The following is a 14446-nucleotide window of genomic DNA, read 5'->3' as shown; positions in this document are numbered from 1 at the left end:
TCATCGTCATTGAGGGGGATCGAAAAACCCGCACGGCAACAGACGACCGGTACCAGGATGAGTATGGACGACAGACTTCGCGAACCGAGCATGTCGGAGAAGACCGACGAAGGGACAGTCTCCGCGTCCAGCGTGGAGAATTCGTCATCGACGAGAACGACGACGACGACGCCGACGACAGCCTTGCACGTCGATTCGAGCTCGACGTTATCGATGAGCGGGTCAACGCCCGGCCCAAAAACCGCGTTATGGACTACGATGAAGTCGAGGCTCTCCTGTCGGGCCGGTCCAACTTGCCGCCGGCGCGTAACCGCAACCCAAATCCCGACCCAAGCAATAATGCGGACAAGGCGGTCGAGACGGCATCATCCAAAGGAAGCGAGAGCCAAGTGGCAGGAACAACAACGACAACGACAACGGCAACGACGGGAAGGAAGCGTGACGGCACACGCAAGGGCACCCGGACGATGACGCCGGAGCAACTAGAGCGCAAACGCGCCAACGACCGGGAAGCCCAACGCACCATCCGGCAGCGAACCAAGGAACATATTGAAAACCTCGAGCACCAGGTCGCCGAGCTGCGCGCCAAGGGCGAGCAGATGGAGCGAGTGATGCAGCGAAACGCTGTCCTAGAGGCGGAAATTGCGCATCTACGGCAGCAATTGGCTGTGTTGAACAGCAAGCGGGCAATCTATTCGAGTGTGTGTAAGACAGTCAGCCTGCTTCAACCTAGAAAAAAAAGAAAGTCTTGAAGCTGAATAAAGGATTCCCCTCTCCCAGCAGACGACGCAGACGAATGTCAATCCCAAGTCAGCTCGACCGAGGCCACCAGCAGCAGCGTTCCGTCTCCGTTCAATAGCCCACCGGAACAGATATTGGGCACTCTGCCCGGTCAGATCCCCCCGGTTGCCGCCGCACACAGTTCATGGCATGCTGCTGCTGCTGCTGCTGCTCCTCCGTACGCTCCATCCCCCGACGCAACAGCAACAACAACAACAACAACGGGCGAGGTGAACCCGTATGTCATGCCGGGACAGGTTCCGAGCAACCCCCACGCTGCTCAGCCTCCTCCGTCTCTTTCTCCGCAACCTTCTCGTCCCCAAAGCGCGAGTCCTCCAATGGTTGCGGGCCAGGACCTCGGCGGGCTGGAATTTCAGTTCCCGCATCATACTCGATTTGCTCCCGCCGGTCCGAGCTCGTTTCCCGCACAATTATCCGAGCAGTCCATGGTTGCCGGCCATCATCATCATCATCCGCAGGGGATAGTCCCGATGGAGTTGTCGGCAATGGGGTACGACACCAGCAGTGCAATGGTTTCGCCGACGACGTCCCCGGAGCAGCAGCAAATCCAGCAGCAGCAGCCACCGATAAGCGCGCCGCAGACAACAGAGGTCTATCAAGAACATGTGCCAACGATGATCCCATCATCGGGAGTCAACAATCCGTACATATGTCCGCCATGAGGAGTGAAAATGGTGACGAATTGGAAGTAACAATCCAATGATACCCATACATTTCGCTAGTCCCATATATATGTATGTATCATCATGGATATCGAAAATCCCCAGAGTTTAAAACTCAAAGTCCTATTAATGGTAGAATGATACCCCCTTACCATTTGCACTAAGCCCATAGTGTACGAAGTATGCGCCATCGAGCAACATCAGCCCCGGAAATCCCCCGCATCTATCGGGTATACCGGGCCTGCAACTGCTTTGCAATGGTTTGCAACTGAATGTTACTTGTCCCCTCATAGATGGCCCCAATCTTGCTGTCCCGGAACATCTTCTCGGCAATCCCCTCGCGCACAAAGCCCATGCCGCCCAACCACTCCACAGCCGACCCGGCCACGCGGCCAGCCACCTGTGACGCGTACAGCTTGGCCATGGCGGCGTCCGTGACAAAGTCCTGCCCGGCCTCCTTCTTGCGGGCAGCGTTGTAGACCAGGGCGCGCGCGGCGGTGATCTCGGTGTACGCCTGCGCCAGTTGGAATTGCATGCCCTGGAAAGTGCCAATGAGCTGGCCGAATTGCTTGCGATCGTTCCAGACGTAGCTGTGTCGTGTTAGCAATGAACGTCTACCATGTCCAGTGACAAACATACCCCGCGGCATTCTCAAAAGCGCCCAGTGCCAGACCAGTCATCTGCGCGGCAATTCCAATCCGGCCCTCGTTCAACGTGCTAATGGCAATCTTGTAACCCTGTCCTTCCTCGCCCAGGAGATGCGACTTGGGGATCTGCACGTCATCGAAGTTGAGCACGCAGGTGCTGCTGGCGCGGATCCCCAGCTTCTTCTCCTTCTTCGCGATGCTGAACCCGGGCGTGCCCTTCTCGACGAGAAACGCCGTGATGCCCTTGTATCCTTTGCTGGGATCGAGATTGGCAAAGACGATGAAGAGGCCCGCCTCCATCGAGTTGGTGATCCACATCTTGGACCCGTTCAGCCGGTACCCATCCGCCGTCTTCTCGGCCCGCGTCTGCAACGCAAACGCATCCGATCCGGAGCCCGGCTCCGACAGACAAAACGAACCCACGGTATCCGTGGCCAGCTTCGGCAGCCACTTGCGCTGCATCTCGGCGGATCCGTACTTCATGATGACGGTGTTGACGAGCGTGTTATGCACGTCGACCATCACGCTGACGCTGGGGTCCACGCGCGCCAGCTCCTCGATCGCCACGATGGCCGAGGTGAAGTTCATCCCCGCCCCGCCGTACTGTTCGGGGATCTCGATGCCCATCAGGCCTTGCTCAAACAGCTGCTCCACCAGGGCCGGGTCCATCGTCTCGGCCTCGTCCATCTCGCGCACTTTGGGGCCGATCTGCTCCTGCGCGAACTTGGACACGGACTCGGCCATGAGCGATTCCGTCTCCGAGAAGTGTGTGATGGGGGTGGGTGTCAGGTGGGCGAGGTCGTCATCATTCCGGAGGCGATGTGATGTGGAAAATGCCCGGCCACTGTGACTGTTAGCTTCATGCATTCGGAGAACCAGTATTCGGTCGCATACCATTGCAGCGGGGACGCAATAATACGCGTCCTCGCGGAGAGCGAATTCCAGCGAGCGGTTCGTGATAAGGGTCGCAAAGCTCGGGACAGCGTCGCCATGTTGTCGAATCTGTACAAGTATTGTACAACAGACGAGAGCAATGTGTCAAAAAAGATCAGGGAACAGGACCGGCCCAAGAACCGAGCATGATTGAGTTGAGCCGTTCAATGGGGTCTGCCTCGGTTAACGGCGGCCTTCGTCGGTTTAGCCTGATATGGTAGTAACTTAGTAGCTACGACTTTACGAGGACCGAGCATGTGATATCTCCGGACTGTGACTGTGCGCCATCATGTGGCGGTGGTGTGGTGTGGCGGGTGTGCCCGACCTTCAACAAATGCGGGTTTGTCGGGGATGGTGGCGCAGCAATGCCACGGACCAATCAGAATGGGGCCGTTGCCAAGAGCGGTAATTGACACGCGTCCCATGGCTCCATGCGTAACAACCGCTGGCGGCGGCCAAGCAGCTGTGACGATTGGAAGCAGAGAGTTGCTCGCCTTTGGCCAGTTGAGCACTTGAGCAGGGATGAGCATTCAGCAATCTATATTCGGTTTAATAGCAGTTATCTTTATCTCCAAGTGTTGAATGTTAAATTTTGTCCTTTCCGCTGTGAATACATAATTCATTCCTCTCACACTGTTTGTGGCTGGAACCCGCTCCGCCGCCGCGCGCCGGGCTTGAGCTATTAATAGATTCTTCCCGCGACTCGTACTTAGTTTTTGCCAGAGTGACGGTAGTACGTCATTGGAATCTTATACAAAAGGCCTGCATTCTCACACTCAAAAGTCGACTGCAATTCCGTTAGAGTGCACGTCTCTTCCCATTGTTGACACAATGGCTGCGACCCGGAACGACCCTCGCCTGCTCTATAGCATCAACAACATCCGCGCCTTTCACCTGCAAAATGGCCAGGAAACAGAAATCACTCCCTCCCCGCAGACCCTCTCCCTCTTGATGGTCCCGACGACGTCCTCGTACCAGGACGGGAATGACAGAGGCCAGCAGGAAGAGGATTTTTATCTGCATCTTCATATGCCGTCGGAGCTGGATATGCCGCTGCCCGCCACCACGCAGATCTACCACCAACCGCCGGATAGTTACCTCATTCCCCGATGGGATTTAGGCCCGCAGGCGGGCGCGTTTCTTCGACTGAAGTTTCCCAGCATCGGGACCCGGCCGGACCAGGTGACGCAGGAGGACGTTGATACGTTTGAAACGATCCTGGCGCAATGTACGGCGTTCCTGGAGCGAGCGCCGCCGCCGCCTACCAAAGGCGGCTCCACCGCAGGAGGCTATGCGCCGTACGATCCTTCGGCGTATGCGCCCGGAGAGGGATACATCACGTCAAGCGGCCAGCCGGCGCATCCGGGGGGACACATTGTATTGGTCGATGAAGCAGATGGGAGTGTTGTGGGTGAATTGTCCGAGGGATATCAAGTAGTGGAGGATCCGGGAGTGAAACCAGGATCGAAGAGTAGGTTTCTTTCCTTGCCGGTGGCTCTCCCCGCAGTTACTGACTTTTGATTTCAAGAACCCGTTGAGATTACTCTTCCGGCCGAAGGCCAGGGCAATAAGATTAGTGTCGCCAATGTGTCGGACGATTACCTCCGACTGGCCCAGCACCCCGCATATAAAAAGTCGACGCTTGTGCAAACGTCGGCCACGGCGTCACGGCTAATCGTGACGGGCTCGACCATGCTCGCGAACGCGCTCGCCAGCGGCGCCAACAGCTTCACGCAAAAGACCAAGCCACGGCCGAAGCCCGTGTCCTTCTCCCCGGCTGCCCGATCGCGAATCCGCAAAATCAACACCTTCTCCGAGTCGGCGGCGGAGCTGTCGCACAAGACGGTGGGACAAGTGGGCAAGATCGTGCAGGAATTTGGCGCGTCGCTGGCGCGGCGCAAGGAGCGCAGCAAGTACCCCCGCGGCTTCGACGAGAACGGCAACCCGGTGCCGTTCAAGCCGGGCATTCTCAACAAGTCGATGATCGCCTTCACCACGCTGGTGGACGGCATCGAGCAAGGCGCGCGGACGGTGCTCGCAACAGGGTCCGCCGCCGCCAGCACGGTGGTCGGGCACCGGTACGGGCCCGAGGCCGGCGCCGTCGCGCAGGACGTCACCGGCGGGTTCAAGAACGTTGGCCTGGTGTACATTGACGCGGCGGGCGTCAGCCGCAAGGCGGTCCTCAAGTCCGTCGCCAAGGGCATGATCGTCGGCCGCATGCGCGATGGACAGCAGGTCGTGGTCGGGTCGGGCGACGGCGGCGTCGTCTCCAGCAGCGACATGCACGCCATGTCACCAAACCAGCAACTGGGTGTGCCGGGTCCGTCCGGGAATCCGTACCATCGGGCACCGTCGCCAGGTCGGAGGACGCCCCCGCCGCCCACTCCTCCGCCGCCGTACGGCGCGCCCAATACGTATTCGTTGGGCGGGACGCCGATGAATAGCGGGAAACGATAGGTTTCTTTTCTGTTTCTCTCTCTTTCTTTTTGTGTTTAAACTGGCTTATGGGGGGTTAAGGGTTTGATTCTCATGTTCATTCCGCTGTGACAGCATGGTTGCTTTATGACTAACCTTGGGGGATACTGATGCATAGAAATGAATTCAAATCGTGCTTCTTCATCGAATTACTACAGTACCTATGTAGTATGCAAGGGAGACGGACGGCCCGGCGCCATTCGGTTCAAGCTGCAGGGTCCTCCTCGTGCAAGCGCCAATGCTTGATTCGCGTGGCTGGACAGAGAGGGAAATAAATAATGCCGTACTGTAGTCCATCGGTAGGCTTTAGGTTAGTGCAGTAATCGGCATATAGGCATATATGCATGCCAATTGTGTACCTGCACGAGCCGGTTCGGATCCGATGCTTGTCCAGGGTCGGAGCAGTATTTTTTGTTTCGAAACGTTCCACCGCTTCCTTGTCTCTTTAGGCGAATTCTGCGCCGGGGTTTGTTCGTAAGATCAATCAACGGAGACAATCAGCTTACATTACTGCTACTGTACCCCGCTGATGATAAGCAGTACCTACGGCTGAAGTCTGACGCGATGGTACTGTATGGCATGGAGAAATGTTGCAAGTAGCGGATGAGTTTGCTTCAACAGCCGAGTTTTAATGCATCAAACAAATTGTACTTTGTGCTGTACATACTTGCTGCTGTTTTAATCGTCGGAATCTCGGAGCTGATCGAGTAAGTACAGTACAAGTACTTGGGGCAACCATTATTATTGTGCAAACCAACATGTACCGATCCCTCACCGACAAGCTTGCCGAAATTAAGGAGGGACCTAGGTACTGTAAATGTCAACTGGCCGATCGATAAGATGTCGCTTACATCGAGCTGTTGGATTCTGGCGCACGTGCTACTGATGTATCTTCGGCTCGTCGGCTCCATTCTGGAAATGACTGCACTCAACATGTCGTGGCGATGGCATTCGGACTTGACGTTCAACCCAGTCTGCGATAGCACCGATGACGAGTGGCTCGTAGCGTGCCAACACAGCAACAGCTGGCGGCGAGAACCCTGTCGTTACAACCGAGAGTTGCGATGGATCAGGCTAGGTTCGGCCTAATCCATTCATTTTCCAAGCGGTGATTGCTTGGCCATGGGTGGAGATGAAGAGCCTCAAAAAGAGGAATCGAGATACTTACAGTACATACATGTAGTAGGTTATGCGTCTCGGACAAAGGCACGAACCCAGATGGATTTGCAATCAGCATTCAGGATCTTTTTTTGCGAGATTGTTACTGTACGAACACGGAAGTATGAGAATTGAAGACTCTCGGCCTAGTCTCAGCGTCGGACTTCGTGGCATCAGCGCGGCGGCCATGTGGAGTGACTGCTGTGGTACCAGCCCCGGTGGGACGTGCCAACGCAGGAACGATCAGATCGATGACCCTTTGACTCTTGAAGTCTTGATGCCATGGATGGAAGGACACCTTTTCAGCATCTGCCATTTGGAATGATAAAAAAAAAAAAAAAAAAAAAAAAAACTAAAACCAAAAAGTCCGTCCAGGATGGAGAGAGGAGGAAAGAAGGAAGGAAATCCGGAAGATTGTTCGGGCCGGGCACTCCTGCTCCAACATGAAACCAGTGGGGCGTGCCTTCCTCGGAGGGCACTTTGACAACAGAACAGAAGGCACGACCATCGATCGCTCTTGCTCTTGCTGTGAGAGTACCAAAGGGCAAAAACGGTGGGAGGTTAGTCAGCATCCTGCCAGGTGGCATGGCAGCATCATCTCTGGCCACAATTGCAGCATACTATTGTATACGGAGTACTCCGTATGGTAGATGAATAGGGCCATGCAAAAACAATGGCGTACATGACGAGTCGATCGGGGCGTCATTAGTTAGGTTTAGTGGATGGCGATCTGTGAGAGCAATGCCGATTTTTCCAAGACCAAGAGTAGACAAGATGATTTGTTTTTTTATAAGTACGGAGTACTCTGTACAGTATTAATTTTATTATTATGTACGGAGTACCTTCTCGAAGTACTATTTACTATGTACCAGGGCAAGGTAGGTAGGTACAAGTAGACCGTCAACTGTCAAAGATTACATAACCTACTGGCCGCTTAGATCATCGGGGACGACCCGCTTTTCTCCCCTTGAGCTCCGGGGCCGAACCAAACCCAGCCAGGTCAAGCGCCAAGCACCAAAACAACAAACCTTCGCCCTGAGCCCGGCTGTCCTCTGCGATTATTCCATATTCCCTAAACCCTGAACTGAACTGAGAGATCCCTTCTCTTCCACACCCCCCCCCCCTCCCCTCCCCTCCCCACGCCCGCTCTCTGTCGTGCTCTTCAATCTCCAGTTACCCCCTTTTCCTCTCCGTCCGTCCGCTCGCTTCTCCCCAGGCTCCTGCCAGAACCTTCGTTCGCCCTCGTCGCGAACAGTTCGCTACGATACACGGAGAGTCTTCGCCCACGTTGTCGCGCTCGCCGCCCCCCGTCAGCATGTTTCCCAGCCAAATTCCCTCGCATCCTTGTTGATTCTGGGTTTGTGGGCGCGTTCGTCTGTGTCTGGGCCGTGCTGGCACCGCGAACGTTGAATGGGAGTGTCGCGGTCGCGCGGACAGTTCCCCCTGACTGATCCCCCTGCCGTAGCAGTGCTGGTGTCGCTGGTGTGCATCCTGCGTTGGTTGCTGGGGAGTCTTGCTGTCAGGGTCACTGCAATTCGATTGCAATCGGTGCAGTGTCCCGCTCTCCGAGGATCTGCCGCGCAGTCCTGCTGAGAGCCTTTTTGGCCCCAATTGATCCCTCTCTCGCTGTGACTCGAGACCGAGTCAGATTGCAATTGCATTGTCCTTGCCCTGTGTAACGCGATCAGAGAGGAAATCCCGAACATTCCGGTAAGTTGCTCGCTGTCATATCAATCGCGATCGTCCCCGCATTCCTCGAAAAGCATGCGGCCGCCACGTGCATTCTCCCGCTGACAGATGTCTCCGTCCCCATTAGTGTCGATTTCTTTTTTCTTTTTTTTTTTTTCTTTGATATTCGGATCCTCTTGCTGGAGGTCCGGCTGAAGTCCGACACGCGGGGCACGGCAGAACACATCCAACGGACTCATTTCACCCCCCCTCGGTGCGGCACGCTTGTCTCGAATCCCTTCCCTGTCTCCCCGTGCCCACTTCCGGAACAGGAAGAAGGCATGTCGACTGATATGCAGACGGCCCGCCCGTACAGTGCCTCGCAGCCCCAGCATGCGTATCCGCCCCATTCCGCCGCAGCGTACAGTCAGTCTTCCGCACCGCAGTCGGCTCGAGATTCCTCTTCTCCCCAGCACCACAGTCGCGAGTCCAGCTCCAATGGTGTAAACAGTGGCTCGTCCTCATCGGGCCAATTGCCTCGCGCATCCGGTATGGCGGCATCTGGACACGTCCGCGCGCGCTCGGCCGCACCGGGCGACATGATGGGAACCCCGGCCATTCCACCGCGGACCTCGTCCACGCAACGGACCCGCAATCATTCGTATCAGCCCAGTCAACGAAGTCGCAATGGTGACGGTCGCGATCGTCGGGATCGACCCACCGACGACGGCCGCTCCCGTCGACGGGAGGAGCACGACCGACGGGACCACCGTCACTCAGACCTGGTCACCGAAGGGAGCCGCATCATCAATCAACTGGTGATCACCGATCCCAGCGAAGACATCGAGCGAGAAGCAGCACGCCAGAAAGAGGTCCAAGGTCCGTTTGGCTCGGCCAATGACGACGGTGCCGATGATGCTGGCCGTGCCGTCGTGCAAAGGCGCCATCACGACTATCCACAAAACTCGAGTGGCCGGCGAAAAGAAACCACGTTTGGTCAATACATCCTCGGCCAGACGATCGGTGAAGGAGAGTTTGGCAAGGTCAAGCTCGGCTGGAAGAAAGACGGCAGCGTCCAGGTTGCCATCAAGCTCATTCGAAGGGAGAGCCTTGGAGGCAATCCGAGCAGGCTGCCCAAGATTTACCGGGAAATCTCGATCCTCCGAGGGCTTTCCCACCCCAACATCGTAAAGCTGCACGAGATGGTCGAAACCGACCGCCACATTGGAATCATCATGGAATACGCCTCGGGCGGTGAACTCTTTGACTACATCCTTCACAACCGCTACCTAAAGGACAACGCAGCCCGGCGACTCTTCGCGCAGCTGGTGTCGGGAGTCGGGTACTTGCATAAAAAGGGCATCGTGCATCGGGACCTGAAGCTGGAGAATCTGCTTCTGGACCGGAATCGCAACATCATCATTACCGATTTTGGCTTCGCCAACACCTTCAATCCGAACGACGAGTTGAGCGAGGAGATTGAATACAACCTGACCAACAAGGAGTTTGTCAAACGGATGCGCCTGGACAAGGTGGATGCCAACGGTATGAGGCGCGGTGATTTGATGCAGACCAGCTGCGGGAGTCCATGCTATGCCGCTCCGGAGCTGGTCGTCAGCGATTCTCTCTACACAGGCCGCAAGGTCGACGTCTGGAGCTGCGGCGTGATCTTGGTAAGCGATTGTTCATTTGTTTGCCTCTCGATTCACTAACGTGTGCACACACAAAAGTATGCGATGTTGGCTGGCTATTTGCCGTTTGACGACGACCCTGCAAACCCCGAGGGAGACAACATCAATCTTCTCTACAAGTACATTGTCAGCACCCCTCTGACGTTTCCCGAATGGGTTACGCCGCACGCTCGTGATCTCTTGCGGCGGATTCTTGTCCCCGACCCGCGCAAGCGGGCCGACTTGTTCGAGGTTGCCCGTCATAGCTGGCTGGCCGAGTATTCGCACATTGTGGCGCACATCACCAGCAATACCACCAACATTGCCGACATCGCCACGACCACTGTTCCGTCTGAAGGCCTCAATGAGGGCCCATCTCTGACCCGGAGTGCATCCGTTCGCGAGCCCCCCCGGAGCTATCAGACCAGCCCATCTACTCTCGGCGGCCTCAACCATCATCAAGGAAAGATTACCCTGGACGATACCGAGAAGTACAAAACATCGAGAGAGGCCAAACGCAGGACTGTCCAGGTCGAATACGTTGCTCCACAGTCGCAGACTGCTCGCGGCGATGGTTCGACGTCCGACTCGTCCAGACGCCAGGCCGAGTTGGCGGCTGACAAGCCATCGCCGAGCCATGCGCCCGTTGCCGATGCTGCGACTGGGACCAGCCAAGGCGTGCCCCATTCGGCGTCGGAGTCCGCGGGTGCCCACAGCCAGGCGCGTCCGACTACTGGGCATTCGGTGGCATCGCTCGGCGCCGGTCGGCTTCCGTCGCAGGGCTCCTACGGGCAGCCTGTGGCCCCGACGGTGGCGGCTACCAACGCCCAGGGTCGCCTTACGCAACCCAAGAACGAAGGCACCGGTCCATACAACATTTCGTCGCCGGGACCGGCAGAGGGCGACGCGTCGGATCACAGCCGGCCTGGCACCTATGTGCCGTCGGTCTCGAGCACGCCACCGGCATCAGGAGCTTCGTCCCGAGGACATCGACGATCGAACACCGTCAGCAGCATTGGCGAGAAGATTTTTGGGAGGCCAGCATCGATATTTGGCGGTCGGTCGAGCCAGACTGTGCGTGCGAAACGGGACAAGAAGTATCCTCCAACCAGCATGAAGGAGCCGTTTGCAATGGACGAGCCACGGCCGTCGATGGATTCGCGGCGGTCGACCGGTACACACAGTCGTTCCGGAACCATGCAAGGTCGCAGCCGACGATTCTCGCTTTTGAGAGGATTCTCCAGTGGGCGGAGCGACCAGCAATCCGACGGCGATCGTCAGGAGCAGCAGGACAATGGGCGACCGGCCACCGGCCCGGCCGGGGCCTCCATGCGCCAGGCCAGTCAGACCCTCGGGTCATCGCGGGTCGAGTCTCCCACGGCCGAGTCGCCAATAGAGCCGCATCCGCAGGTCCAAAGCTACGAGGATCACATCGACCGACAATTTGCGGAGCTGCACAGCAACCAAAGAGCCTACGCTACCGAAAACTGGTCAAACCCGGAAATGCATCCGGACGCGTCGCAGCGCGGCGGTGGCCGCGGGTACCCGGGTCGGGAAGAGTTCAATGGACACGAGCGCAGCCAGTCGTCGGTCCATCTGGGCCGGCAGAAAGGAGCGGTGCTCCAGAAGTCGAACCGGAAGTTCGCCGACGCGTACGAGTACGAGCGCAATCCGGGGTACCATTCGGGCAGTTCCGGCGCGGCCCGCAAGGTTATGGATTTCTTCCGTCGGCGGGCCCGAGTTCGAGTTGGAGACGATCGGTGAGGTTTATGCGAGCCGCTTTGTTTTCTTCTCTTTCATATTTTGGGACATTGTCGATTTTGCATTGGGCAGTTACTTCGGGGCGAGGCGGTGCCTCGACGTGTATTGACAGGTCTCGATGTGACAATGCTCAGGGCATCGAAATCGCGCCGATTCCGGACGTGGCCGCGTGCATCAGCTCGATTCCGATACTCGATAAGTCGATTTGGATATTGGCTCGGGAAAAGTAGCAGTGATACCCCTACGTGTATGTTGTGGCGGGATTCGATTTCGACTCGATGAATTGCTTGCTTGTTTGCGACTGATACCTATCACGCTACGTTATTGGGCCCGCATGCGAGCCCTAATGCTAATTGTTGGGTTGTTTGTGTGCGGAATGTCCTCTTTTTTTCCTTTGTATGTGTTGTCCGTATGTGTGTGTGTGTGTGTGTATGTATATCGCCTTGTCTTCGTTTTCTTCTACTTTTCTGTGTGCTCGGGGAGGTTCGTTTTCCTTTCTCGAAGTCATGCCAATGTCTCTCTTGGATTGATTGCTTCAGCATGAGGAGCAAGAGGTTCATTCGTACTGTCCTATGGTTTTTCTGTTCCGTTCTTGGTCCTGTCTATTCCTTCGGAAAGCATTTACGTTCTGCCCTGTATAAAACCGTCGGGACCTGCTTGATGTCGAGTCTTGCATGCTCCTTGTTCCTTTAATGATGGGATCATTCCAGATAACGTGTAGATATGGTCTGTCAATGATTGATCGTCAGGGCTCCAGTTTATCGTTTCTCACATGCTCTCATCGTGGCATTTCCCTGTGCACTCTTAGCAACAAGGCCCGATTAATGGAAGATTGATTGGATTGGTAGATTCATGCATGTCCTGGCTACTGGTTCATTTAAGGCTTTGTAGGTGTTGATCGAACGAGATCGGCCTCTGCTCGTCTGACAACTGCTTGAAATTGCTCATGGTCCTTGACAGTCAACGAAAGTAGACGATAAAATTCCCTTGCTATGAAAGAATGGGTACATGCGACCATAGGGTGTGGAAAACAGGGCTTCCCGTCCGCTCAGCCGTACTTAAGCCACACGCCGGCTGGTTAGTAGTTGGGTGGGTGACCACCAGCGAATCCCAGCTGTTGCATGTTTTTTTTTTTTTTAATTTCCCCTTCAACTGCGACGACATGAACTTCTAGAAACATATGATAAGTCGGACCTAGAAGCAGCTCTCCTCATGTCCTGTGGTGATCATTGTCAGTATTTTGACTCGAGTGGTCTGATTGATTCAATGACAGACGAGTAAAGTACTGCCTACTACTATGTATTATCGTACGCTACTTAGATGTATTCCGATCGTTTCTGTTCGGTTGGAATATCAAAAGGAGGGTGAAAACACCAAGAAAACGTTATCAAAGGATACATAGTTACGAAACCATCGCAAAGGCGATATATGAAACTCGGTTATAGCAGGATAACTAGGTATTAAACAGGGAATCCAGTGACCCAAATCCTGTTGTGATGGACGACCAGTTTGAACAGCCTTTGAGTGATTGCCTCCGCAGGCAAGACAGACATCCCGGATACATACTGTACATGTACATAGCTTGTTGTGGTGGTCTCCTGTGTAGTGTGTGTCTTCTTTCCCTGTTCTTTTTCTTTCCCGGCCGGTCTTCCATCATTTGGCTCCAGCGCGTCGGGGCTGATGAGTTCCTACGGCATGAGTTCGTCAGTCAGCCTTTCGCAATGAATGGCCGCTAGTCTTCCGGGGATTGTGAAGGATAAAATGTTGTCAAAATGGTCGGGCATGTATATATACCTATAAAGTTGTTCAGTGTTAGGGTTGACCGAGGCACGCGTGTGGAGTTAGTACAGTAGATCGACTAGTTGTCTCCGGATTGTTGATTTTCCAACTTTTGAACAGTGTGCCGTAAGTAATCATCGGTCAGACTTAAAAAAAAAAAAAAAAAAGTTTGGTTCAGCGAACCCGGGGCTCATGACTGCGATAATACAAAACTACAAGCCGTCTTGGAGTGGGAGATGGTGAAATTGACGGAGCAGTGCACGGAGTACCATCGGTACCTTGTGGATGAGTCATGTGATTGTGATTGATGGCTTTGATGGCCAATTCCAATCCAGGTTCATGCCGGAGTACATAGGCTTACCTACTATCGGAACAACCGAGCCATTGTATCAATCACGACTACCTACATACCTACTGTACCTATGTACTAGGTCTAACCTCGGAACTTGCCCAACTCACACCTTCCGACGCTAGCCTAATGATAACGACTGACGTATGTATGATCGACGACGTGATTTCAGTACATACATATGATTCCCATAGAACATCACCACCGTGCGGGGAGGAAAACACAGTGAAATTGGTATACCAGTACCTATAGGCCTACTCTCTCGAGTGCGGGGAAGGAATATAGTTATTCGTCTTTGGAAATTTCTTTCTCTCTGCTGTGCGGGGTAAGCCTAGCTAAGCAAGCTGTCGCGATAATATTTCGTTTTCGTACGAGGAGTGAGCAGATAGGCTACGGAGTATGTAGTGAGTTTTTTTTCTTCGTCGAGGAGATTGACACGGAGTTCACTCAGGGTGTGTGGTTAGTTTGCTCGGTCCGCGGGTATTAAGATGACGGTTGATATGTAGTTTTATTTTTTTTTTTTTTTTTTAGCCCTAAAAAGCC

At 54.9% G+C, this 14446-nt stretch overlaps 4 protein-coding genes across 4 annotated transcripts; 3 read left to right on the top strand and 1 right to left on the bottom strand.

Annotated features, from left to right (window-relative positions):
- Window positions 1-248: 248 nt before the first annotated feature.
- VTN31DRAFT_1131 (uncharacterized protein) lies at window positions 249-752 on the top strand (the record flags this gene model as incomplete). The annotated part of the gene is made up of 1 exon (XM_069401155.1): window positions 249-752. One exon carries the CDS (start codon window positions 249-251, stop codon window positions 750-752), a length of 504 nt encoding a protein of 167 aa, XP_069263987.1.
- Window positions 753-1686: 934 nt separating this feature from the next.
- Window positions 1687-3102, bottom strand: VTN31DRAFT_1130 (uncharacterized protein; the record flags this gene model as incomplete). The annotated part of the gene is made up of 3 exons (XM_069401154.1): window positions 1687-2053; window positions 2103-2954; window positions 3005-3102. The coding sequence occupies 3 exons, from the start codon at window positions 3100-3102 to the stop codon at window positions 1687-1689; spliced, it is 1317 nt and encodes a 438-aa protein (XP_069263986.1).
- A 772-nt stretch (window positions 3103-3874) lies between these two features.
- On the top strand, window positions 3875-5500 carry VTN31DRAFT_1129 (uncharacterized protein; the record flags this gene model as incomplete). The annotated part of the gene is made up of 2 exons (XM_069401152.1): window positions 3875-4514; window positions 4572-5500. 2 exons carry the CDS (start codon window positions 3875-3877, stop codon window positions 5498-5500), a joined length of 1569 nt encoding a protein of 522 aa, XP_069263985.1.
- Window positions 5501-8685: 3185 nt separating this feature from the next.
- Window positions 8686-11778, top strand: VTN31DRAFT_1128 (uncharacterized protein; the record flags this gene model as incomplete). Its single annotated transcript, XM_069401151.1, has 2 exons — window positions 8686-10017; window positions 10075-11778. 2 exons carry the CDS (start codon window positions 8686-8688, stop codon window positions 11776-11778), a joined length of 3036 nt encoding a protein of 1011 aa, XP_069263984.1.
- Window positions 11779-14446: the final 2668 nt, after the last annotated feature.

This window comes from Thermomyces dupontii, assembly GCF_041956625.1.
Source record: "Thermomyces dupontii strain NRRL 2155 unplaced genomic scaffold VTN31scaffold_1, whole genome shotgun sequence".
Taxonomy (NCBI): Eukaryota; Fungi; Ascomycota; class Eurotiomycetes; order Eurotiales; family Trichocomaceae; genus Thermomyces; species Thermomyces dupontii.
Note: the sequence above shows the minus strand (reverse complement) of the source record. Positions and strands in the feature narration are given on the sequence as shown.